The 27109-nt window shown below is 43.4% G+C and overlaps 2 protein-coding genes across 3 annotated transcripts; one reads left to right on the top strand and one right to left on the bottom strand.

Moving 5' to 3' along the window:
• LOC127336974 (uncharacterized) lies at nt 1–15432 on the top strand. Of its 2 annotated transcripts, none has more exons than XM_051363836.2 (18): nt 1–962; nt 1450–1849; nt 1940–2011; nt 2101–2163; nt 3062–3247; nt 4315–4678; nt 6027–6118; nt 6641–7375; nt 7630–7908; nt 8437–8592; nt 8992–9257; nt 9352–9781; nt 9859–10200; nt 10946–11750; nt 11844–11902; nt 12953–13414; nt 14890–14928; nt 15028–15432. In XM_051363836.2, the coding sequence occupies exons 1-18, from the start codon at nt 601–603 to the stop codon at nt 15208–15210; spliced, it is 5295 nt and encodes a 1764-aa protein (XP_051219796.2). In that variant the 5' UTR covers nt 1–600; the 3' UTR covers nt 15211–15432. The 2 variants fall into 2 exon arrangements, with proteins under 2 accessions (XP_051219796.2, XP_071682885.1); XM_071826784.1 differs by lacking the exon at nt 1–962 and having other exon boundaries at nt 1473–1612; nt 1695–1849.
• A 9630-nt stretch (nt 15433–25062) lies between these two features.
• LOC139835867 (uncharacterized) lies at nt 25063–25689 on the bottom strand. Its single transcript, XM_071825753.1, has one exon. It carries the CDS (start codon nt 25687–25689, stop codon nt 25063–25065), a length of 627 nt encoding a protein of 208 aa, XP_071681854.1.
• Between the last annotated feature and the right edge of the window lie 1420 nt (nt 25690–27109).

The raw sequence follows: 27109 nt of genomic DNA, 5'->3' as shown, positions 1-27109 counted from the left end.
GCATCCATCCCCGGGAGCCCGTTCCACTACTCCAGACGCGGGGAAGAGAATCCGCGACGGGAGGCGGCGACGTTCTCGATCTCGTCTTCCTCCTGCGACTGGAGGCAGCGACTCTCTCGATCTCCGTCTTCCTCCTGCGACCGGAGGACAGATCGGAGGAGAGCCTTCCCACCAGCCCCCCCGCGCCCCTCGCCTCCCCACTGCTCGCCTCTCCCCTCCCCACTCGCCGTCTTCAGGACCTGCTAGATCCACACCGCGCCGCCGCCAATCAAGGCCGGCCGCTGTTGTCCCGACCTCGAATTGTTGTTGTTCCCGTCCGTTCTATTGTGAAAAGCGTACAATTTTGGCCTTCTTTTCGAACTGTGCTTGTTCCCGTCCGTTCCCTTCCACCGTTTTCCAAATAGCAATTGCTAATTTACCGTACTGGGAGGGGAAACCGGGGGTTCCCTCGTGGCCAGGGAAATTCCGCTTGGGGGTGCTGTTCCCTGGTTTTGTCTACCCGGGCGTCCAAACGAGGCCTGAAGGGTAAGGAAAGATTCCGTTTTGCTCTGTCTTGCTTTGCTCTACTTTCTCGATCGATTTGCACTGGGGTGGGGTGGCATGGATGCGCTCGTCTCGGCGGCGTTGGAGGAGGTGTGTGCCCGCCTCTCTGTCGGCCTCCCAGTGGCAGACCTCTGGCCCGCACTCTCCGGCGCGTTCCAGGTGGCCGGCCTCCCCCCCGACCTACCCGTCAAGCGCGTCCTCTTTGCCCGTCTCATGGCGCTCCCTGTCATCAACCTCGTGGAGGGTGAGCCGCCACGGCTCGTCCAATTGCCGGACAAGGACGTGGAGGTGGCCGAGCGGCTACTGCTCGCCACCCCGGATCTCAGGGACAACTTCCTCGGGCTGTACGACCACCGCCACTCCTCTTCGAGGCTATCTGACAAGCAGAGGAAGACGCTAGAATATATCGGGGAAGCCAGGTTCTCTCTCTCTCTCTCGTACTTACTATCACTCTTTGCCAGCCAAATAAGTTTTAGTCCCACATTGGCACATTGGCTAACTTTAGCACATTTAAAGTCTGTTTCTTAAGTTTAACCAAGTCATGTGGTAGGTTTGTTTTGATTAAAGTCGACTGCTAAAAGTTTGAGGTCCAGTGTCTCAGTTGCCAAGTTTATAGGTAGCTTAAAGTTCATTTTCTCAAATTTAACCGCCGACGTCTAAGGGTGTATTGCATATTAAACATTGAATTGTTATTACGCTACAAATGCTTTTGAACATCGGCACACATTATATCTGTAAATTAGCATAATAATTTTTTTCCAACATGATAATTATTGGCCTTTTATTCTTTGGTTGGTAACTTGTCTTTTGTTTTCATAATGTGTTTGCAAATAGGCAATAAGATATTATGACTTTAATAGCAGCGCCTGCAATAATATGCATCTTCCTGTTTACTTTTTGCCATAGGACTTCTTGTGTAACACAGAGAGATCTAGCCCAGAAATTGGACATGCAACCAAAGAACTTTCATTTTATTGTAAAGAGCCTTGCATCACAACGGTTGATAGTTAGCCAACAAACTATCATAAAGGGTAAAGACAATGGGGCTGAGGCTTCACGGAATAAGAAGGTTACTAGCACCAACTCACTATATCTGTCCCGATATGCCAAAGGCATGAACATGAATTCACACCAAAGAATTGAGATTACAGAGCTGGGGACTAATGAACCCAATGAAGAGGCCAATATAGATGCTTTGCAAGAAGATGGAGCTTTTGGTGTAAATTTCAAGAATGACATATCCGTTCATGATTATCTTCCAGCAATGGAAGCCATATGTGACAAACTTGAAAATGCCAGTGGAAAGGTCAACTCTTACCTTTTTTCCATTTGATACCCTGTTGTATTTCGTTTATGATTGCACGCTTGCTGACCTGGTGCAGTTATTTCCGGATAGGCTCTTGTTGTGTCAGACATAAAAATTCATTTAGATTACAAGATGGCAAATGGACATAGAGCATGGAGAAATGTAAGTATATTTATGATGGTGTACTGCATATATTCTCTACTTTCCGGTTTCCCTCTTCATAGATTGTTTTGGGACTTCTTTTTCTTCAGGTATTGCATAAGCTAATAGACGCACAGCTTGTCGAAGAATTCAGTGCCGAAGTTGATGATAAGGTGATGCTAATGTTTCCTCATGTTTGAAAGTAATTTTAAGTTATTACTTGTGTCATTGTATAATATATTTTGAGATCATTTTTGTGGTTCTTGGTGCTTCCCGTCAAGAGCTGGAATTTGAAGATTTGAATTTGTAGTTAACAAACCATCTGTCTGTTGGAAGTCTTTTCTTCCTGCAATCTCCAGTAACGGTAGAGTGCTAGACCATATTAGTTACAGTTACCAGCACTATTCAATACCCTTGTTCAGGTCCTACGAGAAATTTGCATTTTGTCTTAGCTCAATGGTGCGATAGCCCCCCTTCCCCCAGGTCCGAGGTTTGTGTTTTATAAATCAAACAGAAGCAGAGCAGGTGGTGTAGCTGTAACCTCAGAGCCAAGACATTACCCTCCAATTTGAAGACAGGAAAGGCCAGACTAGAGACCAGCATGGCAGCAGATACAGTCATGCATATTTAAAAAACAACCAAAACCATGGATAGCTAACTAAGAACTTATAATTGTAGCTTGACTATGTATTGCCTATATAATAATATTTGGTGTAAGACTTCACAGAATATTCAGCTGCCATGCTACACTCATGCTGTAATCTATTACTCCCTCCGTCCCAAAGTATAAAGCGACCTTAAATTTTGCTGGTCAACGCCGTACATGTTTGACCATGATTTTTATTTATAATATGTCCATAAAATTAGTATAGTAATATACGAGATGAAATAATTTTGCAAGACGAATCCAACGATACCATTTATACATTCTCATTCATATTAATTAGTGTATATTAGTGGTCAATGAGCATCAAAGACCACATAAAAAATAGTGCGCCTTATATTTTGTGACGGAGGGACTACTCTGTTGTATTGCGTACTTTGTCAACCAACTAGCGAGACTCTTTTCAGGTTGTTCGCTGTTTACGCCTGTTGAACAAATTTGATCCAGTTGAGTTTCAACCGAGAAGTACAATCCCAGACTACAAAATTGGCCAGAAACACCAGGCAACTGATCAAGTCATGGAGCTTCCATTAGATATGTGTATATATGATATGATCAAAGCTCAAGGGTCAAAAGGTATTACTCTTGTTGAGGTACTTCTCTGAACCTTCCAATTTCGCAACACGGTGCGCTACATTCCTTCAGAAAATTGATACTGCCTTCTATATTTCTTCACACTGCAGTGCTAGTCTGCTTCATTTCTAGTTATAACACATACATGTTGTCCTCCTGTGTTCTGATAGTTGAATACTTGAGTTTGGATAGTACTTACCAGATGGAAATACTGACAGATTTGTTGTTTTAGCAACTGCTTAGTTAATTTAGCAACTTGGTGGATATCAATAATTTCTGATGTCAGGATAGGAGTAGAACAGCTCCTGAAAACTATTTTTTTGCAGCCTACTTTGGTTTTAAACCTATTTTTTTATGTTATAATAGAATTGATAGTGTTTATCCACTTAAATATCTTTCTCAATACCTATATGGTTTGCATTGCTAGTATTTGATAGTGAGAACTTCCAACGTTAGTGGGACAACTTTAATAAACCTCATTTTTTTACCTTTAGTGGGACTAAAAATGGGGTTTAGAACTAATTTTTTGATGTGTTATAACAGATTTGATAATGAGAACTTTCTACGTTTGTAATACTATCAGCAACACAACATGTATAGAAGCCTGCAGGCTACCCATTGCTAGTTTGCTACCCACAGCTGTTAATTTTTTTTAATCGTAGTGCCGTCCATTGTTTGTGGCATAATTGGATATAAATGGGTGTCTTAATGTTTATTAGCAGACTTATTTGTGGCTTGTTCCTTGCTCATATACAGTGGGACAACTTTTTTTCTTGTTTCTAACTGCATGGCCTTTAGCAAATTTATCTGAGTTTTCATTTATTCCCCACTTAAATGACACATGATTTTTTGTTTATGGTATGTTCTTGGCAATACAATATTCATCTGATTGTGGTAAACATAGCTCCATGCGGCAAAACAATCTTGCACTATGAACTCAACAGTATGTGGGGGTTGAATATATAGGGTAGCTTTGATACACATCGTTATGCAATATGGATTTGCATTGTTTATCGCATCTACTGTGGCATCTTACTTTTTAAATTTCTTGAATATTAACTCATGTTCTCATATAACATCCAATTAGCTTGGCAAACGTCTTGGGCACAAGAATTCAAGAAAGCCTCATGAACGTGTGTCATCCATGTGCGAAAGATTAAATTTGACTTTGGTCCGTGAAGTTAAACGTAAGATATCTCAGGACCGAGTTTGGACTAAACAAGATTTCCTGCACTACAAATCTGCTACTGATCTGCAAAGTATCGAGAGGCTCCCAGATGATAATGCCAGCTGTTCCAATGGATGGTCACTAGTTCCATCTAGAGGACCTGATAGCCTGCATGGTGACCTTGTTGTTAATAACAAATTCATGTTTGAAGAGGAATGCCACGATGAACCAGTTGGACATTACCTCCAAAGCAACCATGAAGCTTGTCTTGGAGTCAAAAAAGGTAAAGCTATCTAAATTTTTGTTGCTAACTGTGTATTCTCTAAGACTCTGTGCTTTAAATTTGTTTGGGAACTACACGCTGCCATAAGATTACTATTTGTGCCGTGCTACTGTCTAGAACTCGAATTATCTTTAGATTTGAAGTTTGAGTTTCGATAGCTCATAGATACGAAAAAATCATGTGCATGAGTTCCCAAATTTATTGTACATATGGAACAGTATGTGCTAAAAACATGCAAAAGTGAAGATCAAATCAATTGCATTTGTGAGATTGAAAAAGGCATATACTTTGTGAACAGTGCAATCTCTGTTCACTTAATACAATGAGATTTGCAGAGATTTAGAACACGGCTTCCCCTATATTTTCAGATAGTTTAAACTTTTTAGTCATGATTTTCACACATTTGCAACATTTAGGCAATAGCCACCTAATATGTCCCCACTCAGCAAGCTCAATGATGATCAGGATTTTACTGCCATGCTCTCTTCTGCCAAACTCATTTATAACAAACCTTCATGGAAGCTTTTGCTACTGCAACTTGGTCTATCGAGAAGCTTAGGAACGCTATTTTTGTTGACAATGTATTAACTAGTTTGTGCCCTCGGTCCTTCTCTTTCAAAAGGGACATTTTCCTTCTTTCTTACAGAATGAAGGATCATTATAGAGCCCCCCTCATTAGTTGGCTAGACAGTCTGTAACCTTTTGCTCCGGTGTACGCTCCCCTTCTCTTGTGATTATTTTTTCTCTTAATAAAGTTTATTATGTGGGCTCACCTTTTTCAGCCAAAAAGAGGTAAAGTGTCAATCTTGATTTTGCGAACAATTTCCTGTTTTGACTTATATGTGACCCTTTTTGTCTGCATTGTTTTTTTCTAAGGCGTGGTTTGACTTAGAATGGTCTTATTTAATCTTGACCATTAATTTCTTTTACAGAATATTAATAGCAACTGTAAAACCATATGGTTACATTAAAGAACTTTCAGATTTGAATCAGTTGGTACCACTTTTGTGCCAGTCAACCAATATTTTTTCGTTCTGAATAAATGTTTGTACACAAATTTTGAATCTCAAAGTACATGAGGGACTTGCTAATAAAATGATTAACTTGCGCAAAGCCACATGTTCTGGTCATATGGATAGATTGCAGAGAGAAAATACTGGTCACTATTTTGGTTTTTTTTTGAGTTTTAAGGCAGTCGATCCTGCCACCCAATTAGATAGAATAGAAAAAATATTTGCAAAAAAGGCTTGCAAAAGCCCCTCGCCTATGCTATAAGCCCTTTGGGCAACCTCCTCCCAAAAGAGGTCACTTCAATGTAGATAATCACATGTTTTCTCTTCTCTTGTAGATACACTTGCTTTGGGTCGTAACAAGAGGCATCGGTTCCCCTCTTCAACTTCTGATGATCAACGGCAAAGAAGGATTTTACACATGTTGAAGGTTGCCTGCTAAGTATCCGTCATCCATTTTATTCATATGAACCATCTGTTAAAATACAAATGTCGTATATTACTGTTCTTATACCTCTCGGAGACTAAGTGCTTGATCTGTGGCATCAAGGCATGAAGGTTATCTTGCTCTCGACTTGATGCACTTCACAGGAGTGTTAATATTGTCTGTGTCCTATTTACATACTTCTAGCTGCATCACTATTGCATACATGAGCTCGGTAAATGCAATTGAAACCATAACTTTGTGCAATTGTACAGTTTATAAGAACATACAATACTAATATCCTCTTATTCTTTACAATGTTTCATGTTATCATTTATTTGTTCCTCTTCATTGTTTTTATTTGTAATGAATGAAGCACTTGATAGTTTTATCTCAGTCCGACTCGCAAGGACCATCATCGTTTGTTCTTTTGTGTATGCACAGTCATGTGGATGCACATGTTGACCGTGCACCCTTGCATGACTGGTTGCCTTCCATTGTTCTGTAACACCCTCGTCTCTTTTGCAGAAAAAGAGGTTTGTACTAAAGGTGGAATTACATAAATGGTTAGAGAGGCTCGAAAAGGAAAATGGAGAAATGATGGATAGGAAGACATTGGCTCGCACTTTGAATAAGCTTCAGCAAGAGGGCAGCTGTAAATGTATCAAAGTTAGTGTCCCTCTGGTTACAAACTACACTCGCAGTCGTCTCATTGATGTAATACTGCATTATTCTGTTGGCAACTTGTCAGCGGAACTGGTGCATCAAATTAGGATCAGACAACGGAACTTTGATACTGAAATTCGTTCTGGTGCAGCAGCTAAAGTGAAGCAAAATCAACATAAGACGGTTATTCCCCGTCTGATGATTTCACGTAGAGTTAAAGATAACAAATCATCAGTAACAGAAGCTATGTATGCCAATGGATTCATAGGTGCGAAAATGATTCGGGCGAAGCTGTTCCATAAATTTCTGTGGATTTATGTTAGTGGTTTGCCAAATTGCTGCATGCCATCTGGTTATTCCAAAGGAGAGCATCATGACAAGGACCTTAATCAATCATGTCTTTTATTTTCAATGGCAGCAGCTATTAATGAAATGCCTATCGAACTTTTTCTACAAGTTGTGGGATCAGCGAAGAAGATCGATAACATGATAACTAAAGTGCTTTCAGAAATTCCTCCCAAGGAATACAACCAGCTCATGGATACTCATGCCAAGGGCCGACTCTCACGCTTAATTAACATTTTAGATAAGCTCAAGGTAATGTTCTTTCTCTTTAGTGGTTGCAGTTAACATTGCGAGAATTTAGAAACTTGAGTGTTTTTTTTTCAAACTAAGGTAAGAAGAATACAAAGATGAAGTTATTTTAGGTTGATATTTGCCTGCTGCATGTTCTTATTTTGCGAAGTCAAGTTCATGATTGTTGCATTTCAGACTGCATGATATCTTATTTCACTAGGATGGAGCGTATTTGTATTGACTCAGTTCTGCACTTGTGTGGCTATATTTGCTAGTTGGTCCAATTTGCAAAAGAACCTGTAGATGAGTGGGGTGTACCATCAGACGCTGTGCCTACACATGCAATGGAGCTCAGGCCTTACATTGAGGAACCTACACGAAGAATCCTTCCACCATCCTACGTTAATGTGAATCATCATCCAAAAATTCGGCACGATTTTGTGCTTTCAAAGCAGGAGTTTGTTGGTGCTTACTGGGAAACATTAGAGTACTGCTATTTAACAGCTGGCTTTGCTGAACCATTGAGTGCCTTCCCTGGCTGCTCTGTACCTGAGGTTTGTAATCATTGCTATACATCGTTGCAATATTATCTCATAGTAGTAACATTGTACTTTTGGTCTACCTGTTACCATTTCAAATGGTCATATGCTTTTTTTACCCTCACAAAGAATGTTCCTGCTCATTTGGATGTGCAATGCCGTCTTGTTTGTTAGTTTTGTTGCTTTCCAATTTTACCCTCTATACGAACTCATATCATATTTCGCCACCGCTGCTGCTGTTAACTGCTCCATGAGTATGCATGATTGAGTGCTTCATTGCTGCTGCCTAACTCTAGTCAGTATCAGAGTTCTTTAACTTGCTTTCCAGGTTCTTGATATCTTCATACTGATTTGTGCTTTCTAATTCCTTGCTTCTACATTCTTCTTGACCATATACATTGTCACCTGCAAGCATTTACTGATTGCCCTTTTTTTTCCAATATGTACTCTGGAAACCCATCATTATCTGCTTCAAACAATATTGTCTGGCGTCTGCCGTTCTTCTAGCTTATTGAGTTCTATATCATACCCTGTTTCTTGCAGGTTTCTCATCCTCGTTCATGGAGTTCTCGTAGAGTGATGACTATGGAGCAACGGCTGGAGTTACAAAAGCGTATTGTGAACATTAGTGAGGAGGGAAGAATTCCTTTCAAAGATTGTCTTGTAATTGCAAGAGAGTTGAATCTCTCTGTAGAGCAGGTATGCTTTTGAATTTCCCTCCATCTTCATCTAGTGATCTGCACGACCAGTCTGATAAGCATTTGACCTTGCTCTGCACTATTTATTTATTTAACTTCTGTGTTAGTCCCTTTTCACTTCGTGATTTTGGGCAGTCCATATTCAGGAAAACTGGGCAATCATGTACGTGGAAGGCATATTTTGACCAATATTAATTACCCCCTCCGTTTTTAATAACCCTGTGTTCTGGGTTAGTCAAAGTGAAACTTTGTAAAGTTTGACAAGTTTGACCAACCATCCTCTCCATCACTAGTCTGATTGTTTAATTATCCTTATTAAAATATTGTTATGTCTGATCTGTTTCGTTTATAGTTCATATTCAGTATTTCTGACTAGCAACTTCTTTTTCTATTAATGTAGGTGCTGTGTGTTTCGTCCTCTCAGAATAGACAGCCCAGGTTTCACGCGACTCAGAAGCAGCAAGGAGCTAGTTCTGGATCGATCTGTCAGAAAAGGAAAAGATCTAATAAGGTTACCCTAAGGCTTATTAAACAAAAATTACAAGCCAGTGGTTCTGCTGGAAAGCTACCAGCCCAGTCTACCCAGGATGAGGAAGTACCAGGGAGCATTTCTGCATCATCCACATCCGCTGGTAAAAAATTCCAGTGGACGTATGAGTCTAACAGGTATAGTTTCATTCTGTATCCACGGTAGACCTTGCCATTAGAGCTAAACAATGTTTTCAATGATGCTGAGCCTGATTAGTTTTATTATCTGCAGAAAACTGCTGATGGTATACACTAGATTTTGTGCAGCACGCGGACCCAAATGTTATTGGAACTCTATCTCTGATCTTCCAGCTGCACCACATACATGTCGTAAAAGGATGGCATACTTAAATAAAAACATAAATGTTAGAAAAGCTGTAATGAGAATATGTAGCCTTCTCAGAGAGGGAAGGAGATCGAAAGTGAGCGAATGCCATTCCCATATTTCCAATTCTAGCCATGGGAACTGTGAAGATTCAGATTCTGAGATATTAAATTGGGATTATTTTGAAGATCCGGAAATAAAAAATGCACTTGATGAAGTCCTTAAATTCATTCGAGTAGAAAAGTGGAACCAGACCAGGGAAGTTATGCATAATAATGCAAAGAGCAATAATGATAATAATGTCAATGAGGAAATTCCAAGTGGGCACGAAGAGCTGGTAAGTAATTGTCTATTTAATCTCGACTGCCAACCTATGTCTTATTTAATACCAGTCTTTCACCTTAAATTAATCAGGTTATGCAAGGTGCAACAAGTACAACCACTGTAATTCCAGAAACTGGATCACGTGAACCTGCAAAGTTGTCTAGACATTCAAATGCATCGCATGCAAGTAAAAGCGTGGACGTACCGTGTATATCTCATGAAAAGGTCATTAAGGTCAACAAAGATGAAATTACTAGAAGAGATGGATGCAAATCCTTAGCAGTTGCAAATGCGATAGAGCTTCTGAAGTTGGTTTTTCTCAGCACATCATCAGGATCAGAAGTACAAGCTTCTTTAACGGCAACTCTCCAGCTATATTCAGAGAGTGAAATTGTCGCTGCCTTTTCCTTTCTCAACGAGAAGAAGTTCACGGTTAGTATTTGCTAACTTATGCAGTTTTATCCAGTCTCTACTATTCCTCAGTATGCTGAACTCAGCTCAGCTCTTGGTTCATTGCATGTGAACCTAGACGTTTTTCTCTCATTTCTTGCTGTGAGAAAACTATAGAGATAGTCGTACCTAGAAATAGCAGTTTCATAGGATTTAAAATTTGGTAACTATGGTTTACAATCACAAGAATTATACTTTCGTCTGAAACATGGTCCTATCACAAACCCCCATTAGGAAAGTAACTTCATAACCAACATCTACAAATATAAGCTTTCGGTCGGGGTGCATCTTTGAAGTACATGTTGGGTTCTCATGTTGATAACTGGAAATTCATTCTAAAGCCGAAATCTTAATATTCAAATGTGATTGCCTGCCCAAACGTCGTCTCGATTTATTTATGTGGTGATCAGTGCTGCACACACTTATGTTTATGTCGTGTAGTTCAAAATTTACAGCCTTTACTGTTACTGTGGTATAAGCACTTGAGTTTGCAGTGGAGCTACGTTGAATAATCTTTTTTCCTAACATCTGCAAATGATCATTAGTCTATTCTGTGTCTTCACTGTCATCAACCTAAGGAATGATAGGGTTCATTCAGTTCTGTAATGAGCTGTAGCAGGCAGATTGATTTAAGTGTAATTTGATTTAAGACATCAGTTTTTTGTGCTTTTATTCATACTCTCTCCCAATTTGTATCGTTGTTCATACTCCTCCCCATGCTTTGCAGGTTAGTGGAAATGGAACAAAGCCATACACCCTTTCACGGAAATTCTTCTTAGAGGCTTCTCAGTCACCCTTCCCATTTGGTTCAGGAAAAAAGGCTTCTGAATTTTCTAAATGGCTTATAAGGCAGCAAAAGAACATTACTGATGATAGAATTTATTTGTATCCAGAAGTAGAATGTGGGGAAATTGTTCATCTCTTTTCTCTGGCTTGGTTAGGAGAGTTGTCCATTTCACCTTCCTTGCCAAGCGAAGGAGTTGGTGACACTGATGGGCCTAATGGCTCTAATTCTTTGGTTGAAGATTCCAGTGGACTGTACGATGCCATTCACAAACGCAAGGCTGATATGGTGGAACAGGAAAGCAGTGCAACTAAGAAACACAAACCTTGTTATCGCCGCGAGAAAGGTTTCTCTGGTATCCAAGTTGCTCTAAATCAAGAGGAAATTCAAACAAGCCATCTCACGCAAGTGTTACATGACGAAGAGTGCCTTATTTTTAGTTCAGCCAGGGAAATGAGCAGAAATGATGTTGATGCTCAGGCTGAGAGCCAGAACACGTTACTGTATTTAAATAACTCCGGTTCATGTCGGCGTATGCTGTCTGAATCTCAGTTGGAAAACTCTTATAACGGATGGCCTTGGGATGCTATGAAAACATATGCTGATCAGTTACAGTCATCATCTTGTAATCAAACTGAATCATGCATATTGTCTTCTGATCTGTTCAGAAATGCATTTTGTGTTATTCATCAAGGTGGCGAAGGAGGAGTTAATCTGACAGAATTGTCACAGGAACTGCACCCATTAGGTACCTGCTGTCTCATGAATAAACATTTGCATAAGGTACAGTCTTTGTTTTGGGGAGGTATAATTCATTCCTGTTTGATCTTATGCACTGCAGGCACACGGTTAATTGATGTGATTGTTCATACACTCAAGAGATTTCATCTGGCCATGGAGGTAAAGCTGTAAACTTGTGTATAGTAGACAAGTTGTCTAGATATTTATCTACAGATTTATTAGTGCTTATCAAGGTGATAACTGAAATTCACTTCATTCTACTCCTAGGTGTGACTATTTATTGTGTCTGTGTTTTGGTATAATCTTGTATTCTTGTTACCCATGTACATATTGTTTCTTCCTATGTATAGAAATTTGTAGATGGTAACATAGTTAAGAAAAATGTAGGTCTGCTGTTGGTTGTAGGACTCTGCTACAACTTATGATCATGCCAGTGAAATAACTGACAAAACATGAAACTAAAATGAGGAAAGTTTAGCTTTCAATTCAGATACTTCTCGTACTGATACTCTGATATTGGTTTGTTCTAAACTTAATTGATGGCGGTATATAAATGGTACTCCATCTGTCCTATTTAATGTTCCGTCGTCCAATACGTCCTGTCAAAGTTTTGATGTTTTGACTCCTAATATTCGTAAACTATTTGGCTTGTCAAATGAAAATGGTTTCATATTTGACAAGCATGTCTATTGGCGACCTTGCTGATCTACGAGACAATAAATAAAAAATAACAGAGGGGGCATATATCTGCTTAATGCATGTGAGACAATGTAGGATCTTGTACATGCTAGGCACTTCGGATGTGGTAAGATGGAGAAAAGCCAAGTGCAGACCACGCAGCGTTCTAAAACCCAGTGTTTTACCTTTGCCTTTTAAGGATTTTAGTGGTTCTATGTACTTGGCTGATCTTCAGCAGCCAAATGGACTGTTCACACTTTGATGTGTGTTATTTTCCTTTTTGAGATGAAGCCTTGAGTTGTTGGAGCAATGCATCACTTCGTAAATTAGAAGCTGTCCATGGCTTCTGTTATGTCATCCCTGTTTACTCATATGGGAGTCACCATGTGTGCTCAATTGCTGTCCATGGCTTCTGTTATTTCATCCCTGTTTATTTCATCACTTCGTAAATTAGAAGCTGTCCATGGCTTCTGTAATTTCATTCCTGTTTATTCATATGGGAGTCACCATGTGTGCTCAATTGCTTTGTAGGTCAATGCGTATGATGGTTTCCAGATCGTTGACTCATTACATAAATCAAAGTATCATCTAAGCACACTTGCAGAATACAGCAACTGCAGCTGTTCACGAGATCCAGCTTCTCAATTAGGGGAGACTGGAGGCGCGGAAAATATACTGAAAGAGAAGCATGCCATGTCTAGTGAGCAGGGAACTGTAAAAATGCTTGGTGATGGGCACACTGTCACAGTTCTTAGTGTTCAACGCAAGTCGAGCTCATCTCATACGTGCAGTCAAAATCCAGGAGATAAGGAAGCAATGTCTACTCCATCAGAAGACAGCAGGGAGAGTGATTGCCGCCATGCTTGTGAAAGGCATATCTATCACCCTATATTACCATGGATAAATGGTGACGGCAGTACAAATAGTACCGTCTACGAAGGTTTAACTCGTCGTATTATTGGCTACGTCATGCAGTACCCAGGAATAGTAGAGGTGTGTATCTACTTTTGTCAGTTATATCTGCTTTTTATGAACTGGGAGAATTTTGTGTAGCATAGCAAGTTGTGAATTTCTTGGATTGACCCTAATTCATATTAATAAATTGTGTTTTGTCATGATTTTGACCAAGCATTATGTTATTAAGATCCACAAGAGAACTTGCTTTACCTTTTCACAATCCTTATAACTGCAAAGAACTTGTTTATAAAATGGTTCTGCGAAAGAACACCCTGCTTTATAAAAACGTAATCCTAATACACAAGACCCAAACTACTTTATGCTGTGTTTGGTTGCAATGAATTGGGCTCTGAATTGAATTGGCAATGGAAAACCAAATCAACCAATTCAATTCAATACCACAAATGTTGTTTGGATGCGCGTGGTATTCACATATAGAATCGAAGTTGCAATGGAATTCTAAAACTTGTTTGGATGTACAATGTGCGGAATTGAAAGTTTTTTGACTTTGAACAATATATATTGTGTAATCTGAATGAAAATAAACATGTATATCAGAATGTTTTAATATTATTTTTCACATAATCATGTTTCATTTCGAGATGAACAAAAAAATCAGAAAAATCAGAAAAAAGGATGTGACTGTGAGCCCGCAGCGGCGAGACCTAGGGCGGAGGTGGCCCGCGGCGGCGCGACCTAGGGCGGAGGAGGCCCGCGGCGGCGCGACCTAGGGCGGAGGAGGCCCGCGGCGGCGCGACCTAGGGCGGAGGAGGCCCGCGGCGGCGCGACCTAGGGCGGAGGAGGCCCGCGGCGGCGCGACCCAGGGCGGAGGAGGCCCACGGCGGCGCGACGGAGGGAGGAGCTCGCCCGCGGCTGCTGCGCGACGGAGGGAGGAGCTCGCCGCGGCCGTCGCTCGTCGGGGAATGGGACGGCGGGACGAGAGGAAGGCAGGGCGGAAGGAGGCCAGAGGCGGAGTGGGAAGGGAGGCGGCGGCGGTACCTGGCGGCGCCGCCGTGGTCGCCTTCTCCAGCGCGGGGACGGGAGCGATGGGGCGTTTCTCGGGAGAGGCAGGGGAGCGAGCGACGGGCCGTTTCCGAGCGAATACGGAGGTCCAGGGCTCTGAATTGGCGAACAGGTAAGTTGGCCGTGCGGGGGGAGGCGCTCTGAATTGGTTTCCAAATCCACACTTCAATACTGAGTACAACCAAACACTAGAATTGAGGTTTCCAATTCCAAAAGGCCAATTCAGAGGCCAATTCAGTGCAACCAAACAGGGCATTATTGTGCTTGTGTCCTTTCTTACTGTTCGAGAAAAAAAATCCAGAGTGCACGTGGCTGCAGCTGTAACCATTTTTAAATGGTGACACTTGGCACTTACAAAAAGTCGCATATTTCTTTTGTAGTATGTTATGTACTCAAGAATCGCATTCCCGTTCGCTTTATGGTTCGCTTTATCTCTCAGCATTGTTATTCTAGAGTTTTGATTGTATGCTTTGCTGTTGTTGTGTCAGGAGGATGTTATCCATCAGATGGAAGTATTGAATCCTCAGGTATGGTGCCCTACTTTGTCTATGTGTGCCAGTATCATCAACAATTGAAAGATCGACGCTAATCTTTGCCTCATTACATTTCCTTCATAATTTTTGCAGACATGCAGGACCATATTGAAAAAGCTGACGCTTGATAGGCACCTCTATGTCCGCGTGTCCGGAGAACCTGTGCATGTGGCTCCCACCATATTACAGAGTCTTTTCAGTCAGGGCAGTAGTACAGAACCATCCAAGCGTAGAAGGCGTTACTTCGCTAACCCAGCGAGTACATTCATGTTATAAGAGAAATTTAGTTTTGGGCGCAAAGTTTGAAAAATGTTCCTTGTCCAATTGTGAAATGTTACCGTGAACGTATTCTTCGTCATCTGTAGGCTAGCTGCGTAGTGTATTTTCCATATGGTGTAATGCAGGGCCGTCGCTCAGCCCTTAGTCCAAAACTCATATGATTTATTTTTCTTATTTTTTCTTAAATCATGGCCCAATTGAGCCTGGTGGGTTGATACAGGATTTGAGTCATTTTGGTTTCGAGGTGGTTGCCTGCGTTGATGGTTTTAGGGTGTGCGGGCGTAAACAACATGCGTGTTTGGTTATGTGCCCCCTGCATACTTTTATCATCAGTAGGAAACCCGTGCGTTGTAACGGGAAATAAAATTCTGTGTAGTTAAGCCGCACGTGCTTCTCAAGTTTTTCTTGCCCCACATGTAAACATAATTCATGATCATAGAAAAAATAGACACATAATATCCATAGTTTAAAATAGCCGGTTATTGCATTTAGCCCCGACAATCTCTGAGGCTATAACCCGGCTATAGCGGGCTATGACCTTATAGTCGTTTTGGTAAATAATGATCAAAAATTAAAATAATTTAGGTAGCAAATATTTGTATATATATCAACAATTTAATGGTATACATAACATCTCTACATATACAATCCCCCTAGAATCATTGCCCTCTCCTTTCTTCTCATGTCCTCCAATAGGGTAGTGACACCACACCACACGATGGACCCCACTCATTTCTTACTTTATAATTCACACCAATAAAATATGTGGGATACATACACACCACTTTATTGTTCACACCTACAAAAAAATAAATTGTTGGACACATACACATGTTTTGAATATATTTGCCAAAATTTCGGTAAAAACTTTGGTATTTTCAGCTGCACAAAAATAAATATGGTGTGAAAAAGGAAAAATAAATCCATTTGCTACTCAAAATTTCCATTTTTTGTGTAGCCTAAAATAAAAATATTTTTTTTTACAAAACTTGCACGTACAATACGTAAATTAGTTGTATGCTTTATTTGCCAAATCTGAAATCTGGATATATCGTTTTGATATTTGTAGAAAAAAGAGATAAAGTGAGTTTAAAACTCTATCCCTTATACTTTCTGTGCCGCCAGCGCCCACCATAGCATAACGCAACCTATACGTGACACCATTTCTCTCCATCTGCTTCCCTTGAGTCGTATTCTACCAAAAATAGCCATTCCATTGTAAAATGTTCCCGTCTCTCCACACACACCTTTGTTCCATCAAGCCCCTAGGAATGAATACAGGGCACCTCGGTCCCCAATGTCGCGTCTCAAGTCTATTGTCAACTTGCAAGCTACGTGCGCTCCTCGTCGGTGTGCATATTCTGGTGGTCACACAACACTAGTGGGCTGGAAGACTTCCTACATATCTCTCACAGTAGTTGCATGTGAATACCCATGTCATCTCTTGCATCGACCGCCGATGTCGTTGTTACTGTTAGTGGTGCCCGACTCGGTGGTGGTGGAAGTTGCGGTTCATACCGTGAGCAAAAACTTGATGATGAAAGGGGGTGGAAGGATGAGTTAGACACACCTCGTTGTTGGATGCCACCTAATTATTAATGAAAGATGATGTGTGTATTTATCTTTGAACGTTTTCTCTATGTTTGCTTATATTATTAAGAGAACGAGACAGATTATGTAAGCAACTGCGTGTGATTTGGTAGATGGTTGGATACATACACTGAAAAGAACCTATGAGTGTCTAGCCTCCGCTGCAGTAGTTAGAGTGCAGAAAAGTCACGACTCATGAGTGTAAAATGATAAATGAGCGTGTCTTGTTAAACATTTAGCGAACATGACAAACTCGAGATGAGCATTCCAATCCTGCACTTAGATATATATTAAAAAAATAGTGGCATTCATGCCATTTATTTTTGTCAGTACTTTTTTTTATGTAATTTGAATCTGATTCACAGATTAAGATGGTATAAACCGTTTAAAGTCTCACTTTGCTTTATTTTTTGGTGCACTATTTAGTATCTAGCGGTGGAATTCTTCTGTTTACATAATATCGATCAATTGTACTCGATCCAATTGATGTATGTTTTTGGGACATAATTATGCCAGCTATTACTGATTTTGTAATATTTATGTCTGCAAAGTCTACTTAATTTCATTACAATAAATTAATGACCTCTTGAGGTCTCGATGATTAATAAAGTCTTGACTAATATATCTCTTGAGTCTGCAATGTTCATCATATACATCATACATTGTCTATACATTATCGAAAGTTTGTTCAATTATTTTGTGAAAATCTTCATAGAACCATGTAGACATTTAATTTTAATGATATTTTTATAATTATGGTCGCATCCTGATCGTCAAACTAAGTATTTGAGAGCTTAACCTTTTTTGGGTCATGTGTTCTCGATATACTTCTAACTTTGCTACAACTGATATAATTGGATTTTCTTCTCTACTTCTCTATATTTATGTGAGAAGGTCTAACTTATCGTGTTGTAAAAGAGTGAGCCAGTGGTACTATTTTATAATTATTTTTACTGATACATATATATGTTTCACTAAAAAATACTTATTTCTCATCGATTGTATTAGAACGGACGCGGCAACGCGCGTCTTATCCTTCTAGTATTAACATAGTCACAAAAGATTTAGATAACCAGGAGTCCAGGAGTACTGGACGTAGACCACATATTACAAGATTTAATAGGTTAGGGGAGCGGTGTTTTGGAACATGGGTGCATACGCACCCTATATTTTGAAAAGCATCTTACATACATTTTAAATTTTAAAAAAATTGAAACTAAAAGTTCGTACTTACATCTTCACGTGCTACGTGCTCACAAAGTCGTTTCATAAAAAATCGACTTCTCATGTGACGTGTGTAAAAAAGACAAAATTCAGTGCTAAAAATAATGCTTTTCACAAGATAAACTTTCTCTTTTTTATATAGACCACACAAAATATTGGTTTTTTGTGAAACTTGACGAACACACGTATATTATGGAGATGTACATGTAGAATTTTTTATCCAAATTTTTCGACATTTCGAAATATGATTTTTTGGTAGAGGGAGCATACGCACCCGGGAGCCGAATTGAATTTAGTATGGCTCTGATATATGGGCGACGCGCATGGCACATACTGCCTCAATGCGTGGAGCGTCTCGTGAGCTCCTGGCTTTAATTCGGTAAAAAAGTAGTAAAGTACTACGTAGGAAAATAATTCTATCGGACCTGGTCCGTAAATTTATTCTCGTGGACCAACTCCAGCAAATGACACATGGCGAGGAGAGAAAAAAAATACGTGATTTGTATGTCTATTTTTAGATCTGAACTGCCACAAATGACACGTGTCAGTTGCTTAAGTTGGTCCACGGGGTGAATTTGCGGACCAGGTCCGTTAAAATTATTTTCCCTAGGCAACGCCTCCAAGGAGGAATCAGTGGTGGACCTAGCGCCCCTACCGCCTGGACTTAAGTTGGTCCACGTATCATGTACTGTATTTCTTTTCTCTCTTCGCCATGTGTCATTTGCTGGAGTTGGTCCACGAGAATAAATTTGCGGACCAGATCCGATAGAATTATTTTCCCTAGGCAACGCCTCCAAGGAGGAATCAGTGGTGGACCTAGCGCCCCTACCGCCTGGACTTACGGTCGGCCGGCGGTGTGTATTTTCATTATTATTTTATTTTTAAAATAGGATTCTAAGGCTTTGAATTAACAGCTTGCCCCGGTTTTAAAATATTCTTTGATTTGCTAATGGAGGGAATGACACCAACATCTGATCAGGTATGATGGATCGAGTCTCGAGGCGGGCAACCACGACGAAGGCCATGACGACGCCTACAAGCATCACCATCGTCAGCGTCACATGGGAATTTCTCCCGGTCGGGTCGTCAATCCCGAGGTCCGTTTGGTCAAGGCATAATGGAGCCAGCAGCTAAACCATCATCGTCAAGAGGTTTAACATACGTCGATGAAAGGAGAGGCGGCAACCACGATCAGCCGCACTGGCGACCGCCACCGGACGGATTTGGACAGGGGGCTTCGGATCCGCCATCGCTTGCTGGTCCGCCCACATCCCGCGCTGCCACACATCAACCTCTCGCAGAAACCACCACGTTGCCCACCTCTACAAATCTCCTTCAACATGCAAGACTCGGCCAGCGAGCATGCCAGGTGTCGAGAGAGCGCCTAAAGGATTTGGCAGTCGCCTAGGGTTAGACAAAGCGGGGTTCGAGAATTTCATGATTATTCTTTCTTTTGTTGAAACTTAGATCACCAACATAAATTTCACACCATTTCTATTCGCGCACGAGTAAACTTTTGAGGATGTGGGTTTTATGGTCGGAAAGTCCTTTTAGAACCCGAGCTCCATGGAGCTCGGTTTTTGAAAAAATTAAAATCCGCACATTTTGGTTTCCAAAAATCGAGAAAAAAATACCAGGTGTAGATATCACCCAGATCTACAAGCGTGCCAAATTTCAAGTCCAAATTCGTTTTATTCTGGGCTAGATCTAAAAGACAAATTTCTGAATCGACATACCCGGATTCAAAATTTTGAAATCTGTCAGAATTTGTCTTTTTTGCACAGCCCAAAATACAACGATTTTGAAGATAAAAAAAATCACGCGTGTGTGTCTCGACACGACCTACACCTGTGATTTTTTTCGCGATTTTTGGAAACTCAAAAATGTGAATTTCCATTTTTCAAAAATACCGAGCTCCATGGAGCTCGGGAGCCAAATCACCGCTCTCGTTTTATGGTGGGGCAAAGTCACTGGTTTTTCAAACAAAACTGGCTGGAGTTTAAGACATGTCCCCGCGGGCGTTCCTGCCGGCAAATTCTGCAACTCGTACTGAACCTGTAAACTCCCATTCAAATGCATGCCACGTCTCTTTAATTTGCACGCAGTGGAGTAAGTACTCCCGTATCAATTTCCAGTACTTAGACGACAACGCTACGGTCATTATTTCCAAAGGACACAAACGCTCGTCCCAGAAATTTAATGTTTTTAATTTTGGCGCAGGCAATCCATACTCCGGTCTCGACCGTGCATGTCAGCGTACGGCGTGGCTGTATGTACCCTAAGGCTGCTCATAGTGGGGAATAACTAAGACTAGTAACATGCACATGTTACTAGTCTATGTTACTACCTTCATAATGGGTAGTAACATCAAGGTAGTATCATATATGCACGTATTAATTAGCTTATAGACTCACTGTGTCTTGAAAAGTGTGATATTACGGTAACTAGCTATGTTACTCTATCCCCCTCTCTCCTCATTAAATCATTGCCACATCAGCAATTTTTCTTGAAAAGAGTGATGTTACTCTTGAAGTTACTTGCACTATGAGCAGTCTAAGTTGAGAGGAGTAATTAGTGAGGATTTTGGATAGAGAAGATACGGCACTAGACGCCAGTAAGGCCTCGTTTGGCAGGCCGGATTTGACAGGTTTTCCAGTGTAATTTTTCAGCCCAATTTAATGCACGCTAAAACACTCCCTGATCGTTTGGTAGCCTAGTTTTGGACGGGTCAAACCCCATCAAACACCTTAAAATACGTCGGGTTGAACGGGATTGGAAACACCCCACCCCCCTCGCGTTTTTATGTCGCTCCTTATCTCGCTCGTACAACGACCAGCCAGCTCGCTGGCACCTCTCTTCTGCCGCTCTACACCTCTGCCCTACCAAACGATATTTTGTAAGAGGGGTTTTACAGGGGATTTGGATAAAAGAGAATTCGGGGGATTGGGTGATGGAAGTGTTTTTACCCAGCACACTGTGGATAATACACTGAAATACACTATACTCCATGCGTGCCAAACAAGTGTTTTCTTGCTACCTTTGTGTACTCCACATATATCTTTCGATCTCTAGGTAATGGCAACCATTGTCTGCTAAACAATGGGAAGTGATAGTAATCAGGGAGAGCGCAGTACCTTTGTGTACTCCACATATATCTTTCGATCTCTAGGTTATGGTTTTCAGATTGTTGAGGTGAAAGACCACAAGTGCGTCGTCCGGTTGAGATAGAGGCCGCTCCCGTCGCCCCCCCGAGGCGACCGGGGCGCCCCACCCTCCTCCAGCCCGCGCCCTCTCCCCCCACCCTCCCCCCGCCGCCGCCGCCGGCGAGAGCCGCCGGGCAAAGCTCGCGCGGTGCCGGCGGCGGCGGATCTTCTCTTCCCCGCGCGCGAGGCGGCCCGACGGGCGGTACCCGACCCGGCGGCGGCGAAGTCCGGCGATGCTGCTCCGTCCGCCGCACCCGGGCCGCGCTCGCCGGCCTTCCGGTCGCGGCGGCGACACATCGACGAGCGCGTCCCCGGACGCTCCCTCCCGCTCGTCGGGCGGGTTCGCAGGGCGGGTCGCGCCCGCACGGCGGCGCGGCGGCGCGGTGGCCCCTGGCCGGCGCGGCTCTGCTGCTCCGGCCGCTAGCTGCTTCTGGTGGTGCGGCGCCTCGTGCGTCGGCCGGTCGCCGATGGGCTGCTGGCGGCTAGGGTTTGGCCGGATCTGGGCTTGTGGGCCCAGATCTGGGCCTGCCAGGGCTCGGTCAGTTGTCGGGTGGCCCGGACTGGACCGACGGCGCCGGTTTTGGCGATCTGCCCGCTCGGGCTTGTCGGAGCTCAGGTGAGCTTCCGGCGGTGGGGCGCCGTTGGGGTGACGTCCCGCCATTTTGGAGTCGCTGGGGCGACGTCCTTGCTAGCTATCTGGGACGTGGTCCCTGGGCTGGCTCAGTACTACAGCTACTCCGGCGGCTGCGGTATTTTCTCCCTCCGACCACTTTGGTCGTGCCTGTGCAGGCGTGCTCGCGCGCTGGGGATGGTGGACATCGTGGTGCCGCCAATCTAGGGTCTTGGACGTCTAGATCTGGGTCTGGCCGAAACCTCTGCCAGCCAGCACGTGTTTCCTGCGGATGAGTCGAGTTGGGGCTAGCTCATAATGTGACTTAAGTCGGAGGCGCGGCGGTGATCTCCGCCTTGTCCGCTCTACGTCCTCGCGACGGCGTCCGGATTTTCGATCTAGGTTTGGACCTCGGCGAAAGCAGCGCATGGCTTTGGCCTGTGCCGGCGACGGCGTCACCTGCGGGTGTCGTTCCCTTGTTGAAGGCGTCCCGATGATGGCCCTCCTGTTCGAAATGATGGACTCCATCACCCGCTTCAATCTGCTCCTCTTGGAGGCCTCGCTTCGGGTAAGCCTCTAGTAGTGTCCTGTGGAGCACCATGTGACCTCTCGCTGGTGTCGCAGCCCTCCCACAACGTCGGCCTGGCTGCTTTTACACGGTTTGCTACGGTAGCTGATTTCCTTCCTAGCGCCTTGGGGGCCTTTGCTAGGTCGGCGTCTGGTCGTAGCTCCTGCCGGTGTGCCTATCCCAATGCCAGGGGATGATGTTGTGTGTTTGGTCTGGACCTAGCCCGAGCTCCATGGGTGGTGGTTCTCGGGTCTGGGTGAAAACCTTGCAGGTCCTCTCTGCCGGCGACGATGACGCATTCTTGCGCCATTCACCTTCTTGGAGGCGTCGCCGCAAGACCCTCCCTCCTTTGGTTCCTCAAGTTCTGCTAGGTGGCCGGCCCGTCGTTGAGTTCCCCCTTTGAGTTGCAGTTTTGGTGCGGTGGAGGTTTGTTGGCGTGGACTCGGTTGTGATCGCTCCGGTGCAACAGAAGACAAGGCTCCCTCTTCATGGATCAAATGGCGCTTCGGCTTGCTTTTCTGTGTTGTCTTTTGTTGTGGTTTGGGTTGTGCGCTTGGCGCGGGTGTGTTGTAACTCTTGGTGTAACTCCTAGCCGGTTGATGGCTTCGTTAATTCAAAGCCGGGCTCACTTCGAGCCTTCCGTCTAAAAGAAAAAAAGCGCAGTACATTAGTCCCGTTGAAGAGGAATAGTTGCTCAGACCGGCCGGGCTCTCAACGATGGTACTGTCACCTTGTCAAACACTGTAGGACCAACTTTAGCAGATCCAAGTAAAAACACATATTGAAAAGGCATTTTAGGGTATGACGAAAAAAACTTTTTCGCTGTGAGATGTTCTTCCCTCTGTTTTTTTAATAATAACTATGTGCACAATTAAAACATCGATGACCACACATGATTGAAAGAACATATTGTTCAACATAACAAATATAAAACACAAATTTAAACTAGATAATCTCTACTATATAATATAGCTAAAGGTGATGGTTGGCGGCGGTACGTCAAAACTATAAAACTATGTACGTCACGAACTGTTTCTGCTCCCACATACGAGTCCATCTCCGATACGAGTCATTGAGTTCGAATCAGAAAAGAGTGCGGCTAGGACTCTTGCTACTCCTGCGCTAGGAGCAAAAAAGAGAAGGACACGATCGGGCTGGCTGTAGCCTGTAGGCATAGGAAGGACCAGCGTTGCCGTCACGCACGATCGGGCTGGCTTTTTTCAGACTCATCACCTCGTGCGCTTTGCCATCACCTGCCATGCACGACAAGGCGAGAGTCCACCTTCGCGGTCAGGCCGGTTTCGGCTGCCATCCTTGGTCTGAGATGGGAGTAAGTGAGCGAATGAGATCAAAATTGTATAACGGAGACGTGGCCAGCTCGCCGCCAGCGACAGTCCAGATGCAGACGATACCTGCTCTGCGGTGTAGGAGTAGGTAATAAAACTATAATCAAGTAGTGTAACATTATTGTCTGACGATGTCATGAATTGCAGTTTGTAAACACCAAGTTGCCGAAGAAAAATGGGATTTAGTTATATCTATTTTCTCATATTCATTCTTCTTGCTATAAATCCATAGAAGAAACAAATCAGATTGATTAAATACCACAATATAAGTTGGTTTCCCAAATCATGTTACAACTAAATTTCACATGTGGTGTCCTCTCTACTAAGCGAGCCTGACATTTTGTAAGAAGCATAATATATCTAAAAAATCAAGGACAGAAAATGGGAAATAATTTTCTCAAAAATATACATGAAGCCAATAGCCGCATGCTGCTTTCTCTCACACGTACGGATATTGCATTAGCTCACAATATGAGCAGTTGAGCACTATGAAAAATCAATACTTAAACCCGTTGCAATGCACGGGCACATTGCTAGTTAAAACTATCCTCTTTGTTTGGGCTTATTCTGGCTTTTTGGCTTTGGTTTATAAGCCAAAAAGCACCTAAATAGGTGTTTTTTTGGCTTTTGGATTTTGGAAGCCAAAAGAATAGGATCTTTGTTTTTGGCTTCCAAAATCCAAAAGCCAAAAAAACACCTATTTAGGTGCTTTTTGGCTTATAAGCCAAAGCCAAAAAGCCAAAATAAGCTCAAACAAAGAGGCGAGCTGTAGGAGTCGGTGGAGCGTCGTTATTCCTCGTTGTCGTACACTACGGGAGCCAGGCAAGGTGCCGACGGCCGCAGGCCGTCGGCAGAACATGTATGGCCGTCGGCACCAGCTATGCCGACGGTGGCCGTCGGCCCTACGCCGTCGGGGGAGCATCCTGTCGGGCCAGCCAAAAAAACCGTCGGCACAGAGTACAGCCGTCGGCACATCCTGTGCCGACGGCCAGGACGCGGCCGTTGGCACGCAAGGCCGTCGGCACGGCGCCGTTCTGTCCAGTCCACGACTGTGCCGACGGCCAGGCCGTCGGCACATACTCCCAGAATTTTGGCGCAAAACATGGCAAAAATGGCGCGAAACGGGACGAAAAATCACCAAAAATCACAAAATATTTGGCAGCTGCAAATTCATCATAAATCACGAATACTAAGACAATGCAATTTCATTTGAAGCATACATATATAGAACAATAGATAAGTAGTATACATAATATATAAGTAGCATACATAATAAGATAAGTGGCTCGGGCACTATAGCTAGCTCTCCTACGGGTAATCCCCAAAGTCGAAGCTAGACTCGGAGTCATCGCCGGAGGACGCCGACGTAGCCGAGGGGGAGGACAACTGCATGTCGTTGATCCTAGGATCATCCCAGGAGATGGTCTGAACGCCCACGACTTGCTCAATGGCGAAATCCCGCCGCGCTCGTATCGCGCGGTGCCTCTCCCTGCGATCCTCGCGCCTCGCCCTGCGCTCAGCCCACGCCGCCTCGCGCTCCTCACGCTTCCGCGCGAAGAACTGCTCCTTGAGGATGACGTCCTCGGGGAAGGCCAGGCGCCAAGCTTCCATGGCGCGCTCGTCCTCCTCGGCGATGCGAATCTGGCGCTGTATATGTCGGTGCCGGCGTCTCTCCTCGTCGGTAACAAGTCGGTCTGCTGACGGGTCGGCGAAGGACAGGGCCTCTTCCAGGCTCCAAACTTCTTCGAAGTTCAATGCATGGCGTGGCCGGCCGAGCACCCACGCCGCCGCGTCGTACGCCCGCGCAGCCTCGTACGCCGACGGGAACGTCCCGAGGTACTGCCGGACGCCGGCGGCGCGAATCTCCGCGGAGAACATCCCCGACCGTCGGGGGCGGACACCGGTGTAGCCTGCGGCGTTGCGGTTCGGAGCCATGTCGCACTAAAAAAGATGAAAAAACTATTCATTAGCACAATTCAAAGTAGACAAAAAATTGCACATACATTATATTTAAATGGAGTTCAAATAAATATGTGATTTGCACAAGTCAAAATAGACAAATGCTATCTATCAAGAGATTGAAGTTCAAATAATTGCACATACTACTTATGAGCTCACATGTATGAAAAAAATCACATATATGAAAAAAATCACATATATATCATTCATGAGCTCACATGTATAAAAAAATCACATTTATATCATTCATGAGCTCACATCTATGAAAAAATCACATGTATGAGCTCACATTTACATGTATGAGCTCACATGTATGAACAAAAATCAAATTAATACACCATTTTGATTTTATTTCATTTCATTTTTATTAAACAAATTCACATTCAATTTCTATATCCATGCATTATTAAACTCATTTGTACCAATTTCGATTTTATTTAGTTTATATTCCTACTACTAGCTAGATACAAGAGGAAAAAAAAGGGAGCAGAGCCTTACCTTTGCGAGGTGGAAGACGGCGGCGTCGACGGGCGGCGAGGGGCGGCGCGGGTGGGGCTCGGGCGGAGGAGGGCGCGGGCGGCGCGGAGGAGGCTCGGGCGGAGGGCGCGACGGCCGCGGGTGGGGCTCGGGCGGAGGGGGCGCGAGCGGCGCGGATGAGCTCGGGCGCGGGCGCGGGATGAGCTCGGGCGCGGGATGGGCGGCTGCTGCGGTGACCCAGCATACCACTGCATGGTGTAGTATGCAAGTCGTTGATATAACACAAGTGAAACACCGTTTCGCCCGTATTATATCCCTCAGAGTGGTACAACAGAAACATATGCGGGTCCAAGGTATGTCTTTAGAATTACAACTCTGACTCTTACAAAAGAATATCACAGCCTCCTAAATTACAATGAGGTAAACTCCAAATAGAAATCTAGAACGAACATCCATTGGACTAAACTTAACACTAGAGCTTCCTCTAGAGTTACTTGGCTTAGTACTGATGCTCTAGCAGCACAATAAACACTTGGGTTCTAGGAATAGGGAACTGGTTCCAATCTACTGCTGTTCTATGGTTCCACCATGACAGATGCTTCTCCGTTGACTCCTTTGACTCAGTTGAATGAGTTCTGCCTTTTGTAGTAGACATGGCCTCCATCTTCGAGTTCCACAGAAGATTCTTCTTCGGTGTTCTCCAACCTAGAAGGGGGTGAGAAGTGTAGTATGAGCAACAGCGTTACTCAGCAAGTCCATATGGTGGGTGTTTGATGCACTATCTACAGCTGTAGACCAGGAAGTCATAGGCTAATGCAGTTTTCGTAAACATTTCTTCAAAGGTGTATTTTATTCTGAAGAACTATGTCCGTCAGTCTTCACAGGTTGACTAGAACTTCGTGGAGTTCCTTTCCTGCCG

The sequence above is a fragment of the Lolium perenne genome, chromosome 2 (assembly GCF_019359855.2).
Source record: "Lolium perenne isolate Kyuss_39 chromosome 2, Kyuss_2.0, whole genome shotgun sequence".
Lineage (NCBI taxonomy): Eukaryota > Viridiplantae > Streptophyta > Magnoliopsida > Poales > Poaceae > Lolium > Lolium perenne.
This window is presented reverse-complemented; position numbering and strand designations above follow the sequence as displayed.

Bases quoted from the DNA above. Each gene is read 5' to 3' on its own strand.
- LOC139835867 (XM_071825753.1), bottom strand. From the start codon at position 25,689: ATGGCTCCGAACCGCAACGCCGCAGGCTACACCGGTGTCCGCCCCCGA.
- LOC127336974 (XM_051363836.2), top strand. From the start codon at position 601: ATGGATGCGCTCGTCTCGGCGGCGTTGGAGGAGGTGTGTGCCCGCCTC. The intron at 4,679-6,026 runs GTAAAGCTATCT...CTTCTCTTGTAG, and splicing joins TTGTCTTGGAGTCAAAAAAG to ATACACTTGCTTTGGGTCGT. The intron at 9,782-9,858 runs GTAAGTAATTGT...TAAATTAATCAG, and splicing joins CAAGTGGGCACGAAGAGCTG to GTTATGCAAGGTGCAACAAG.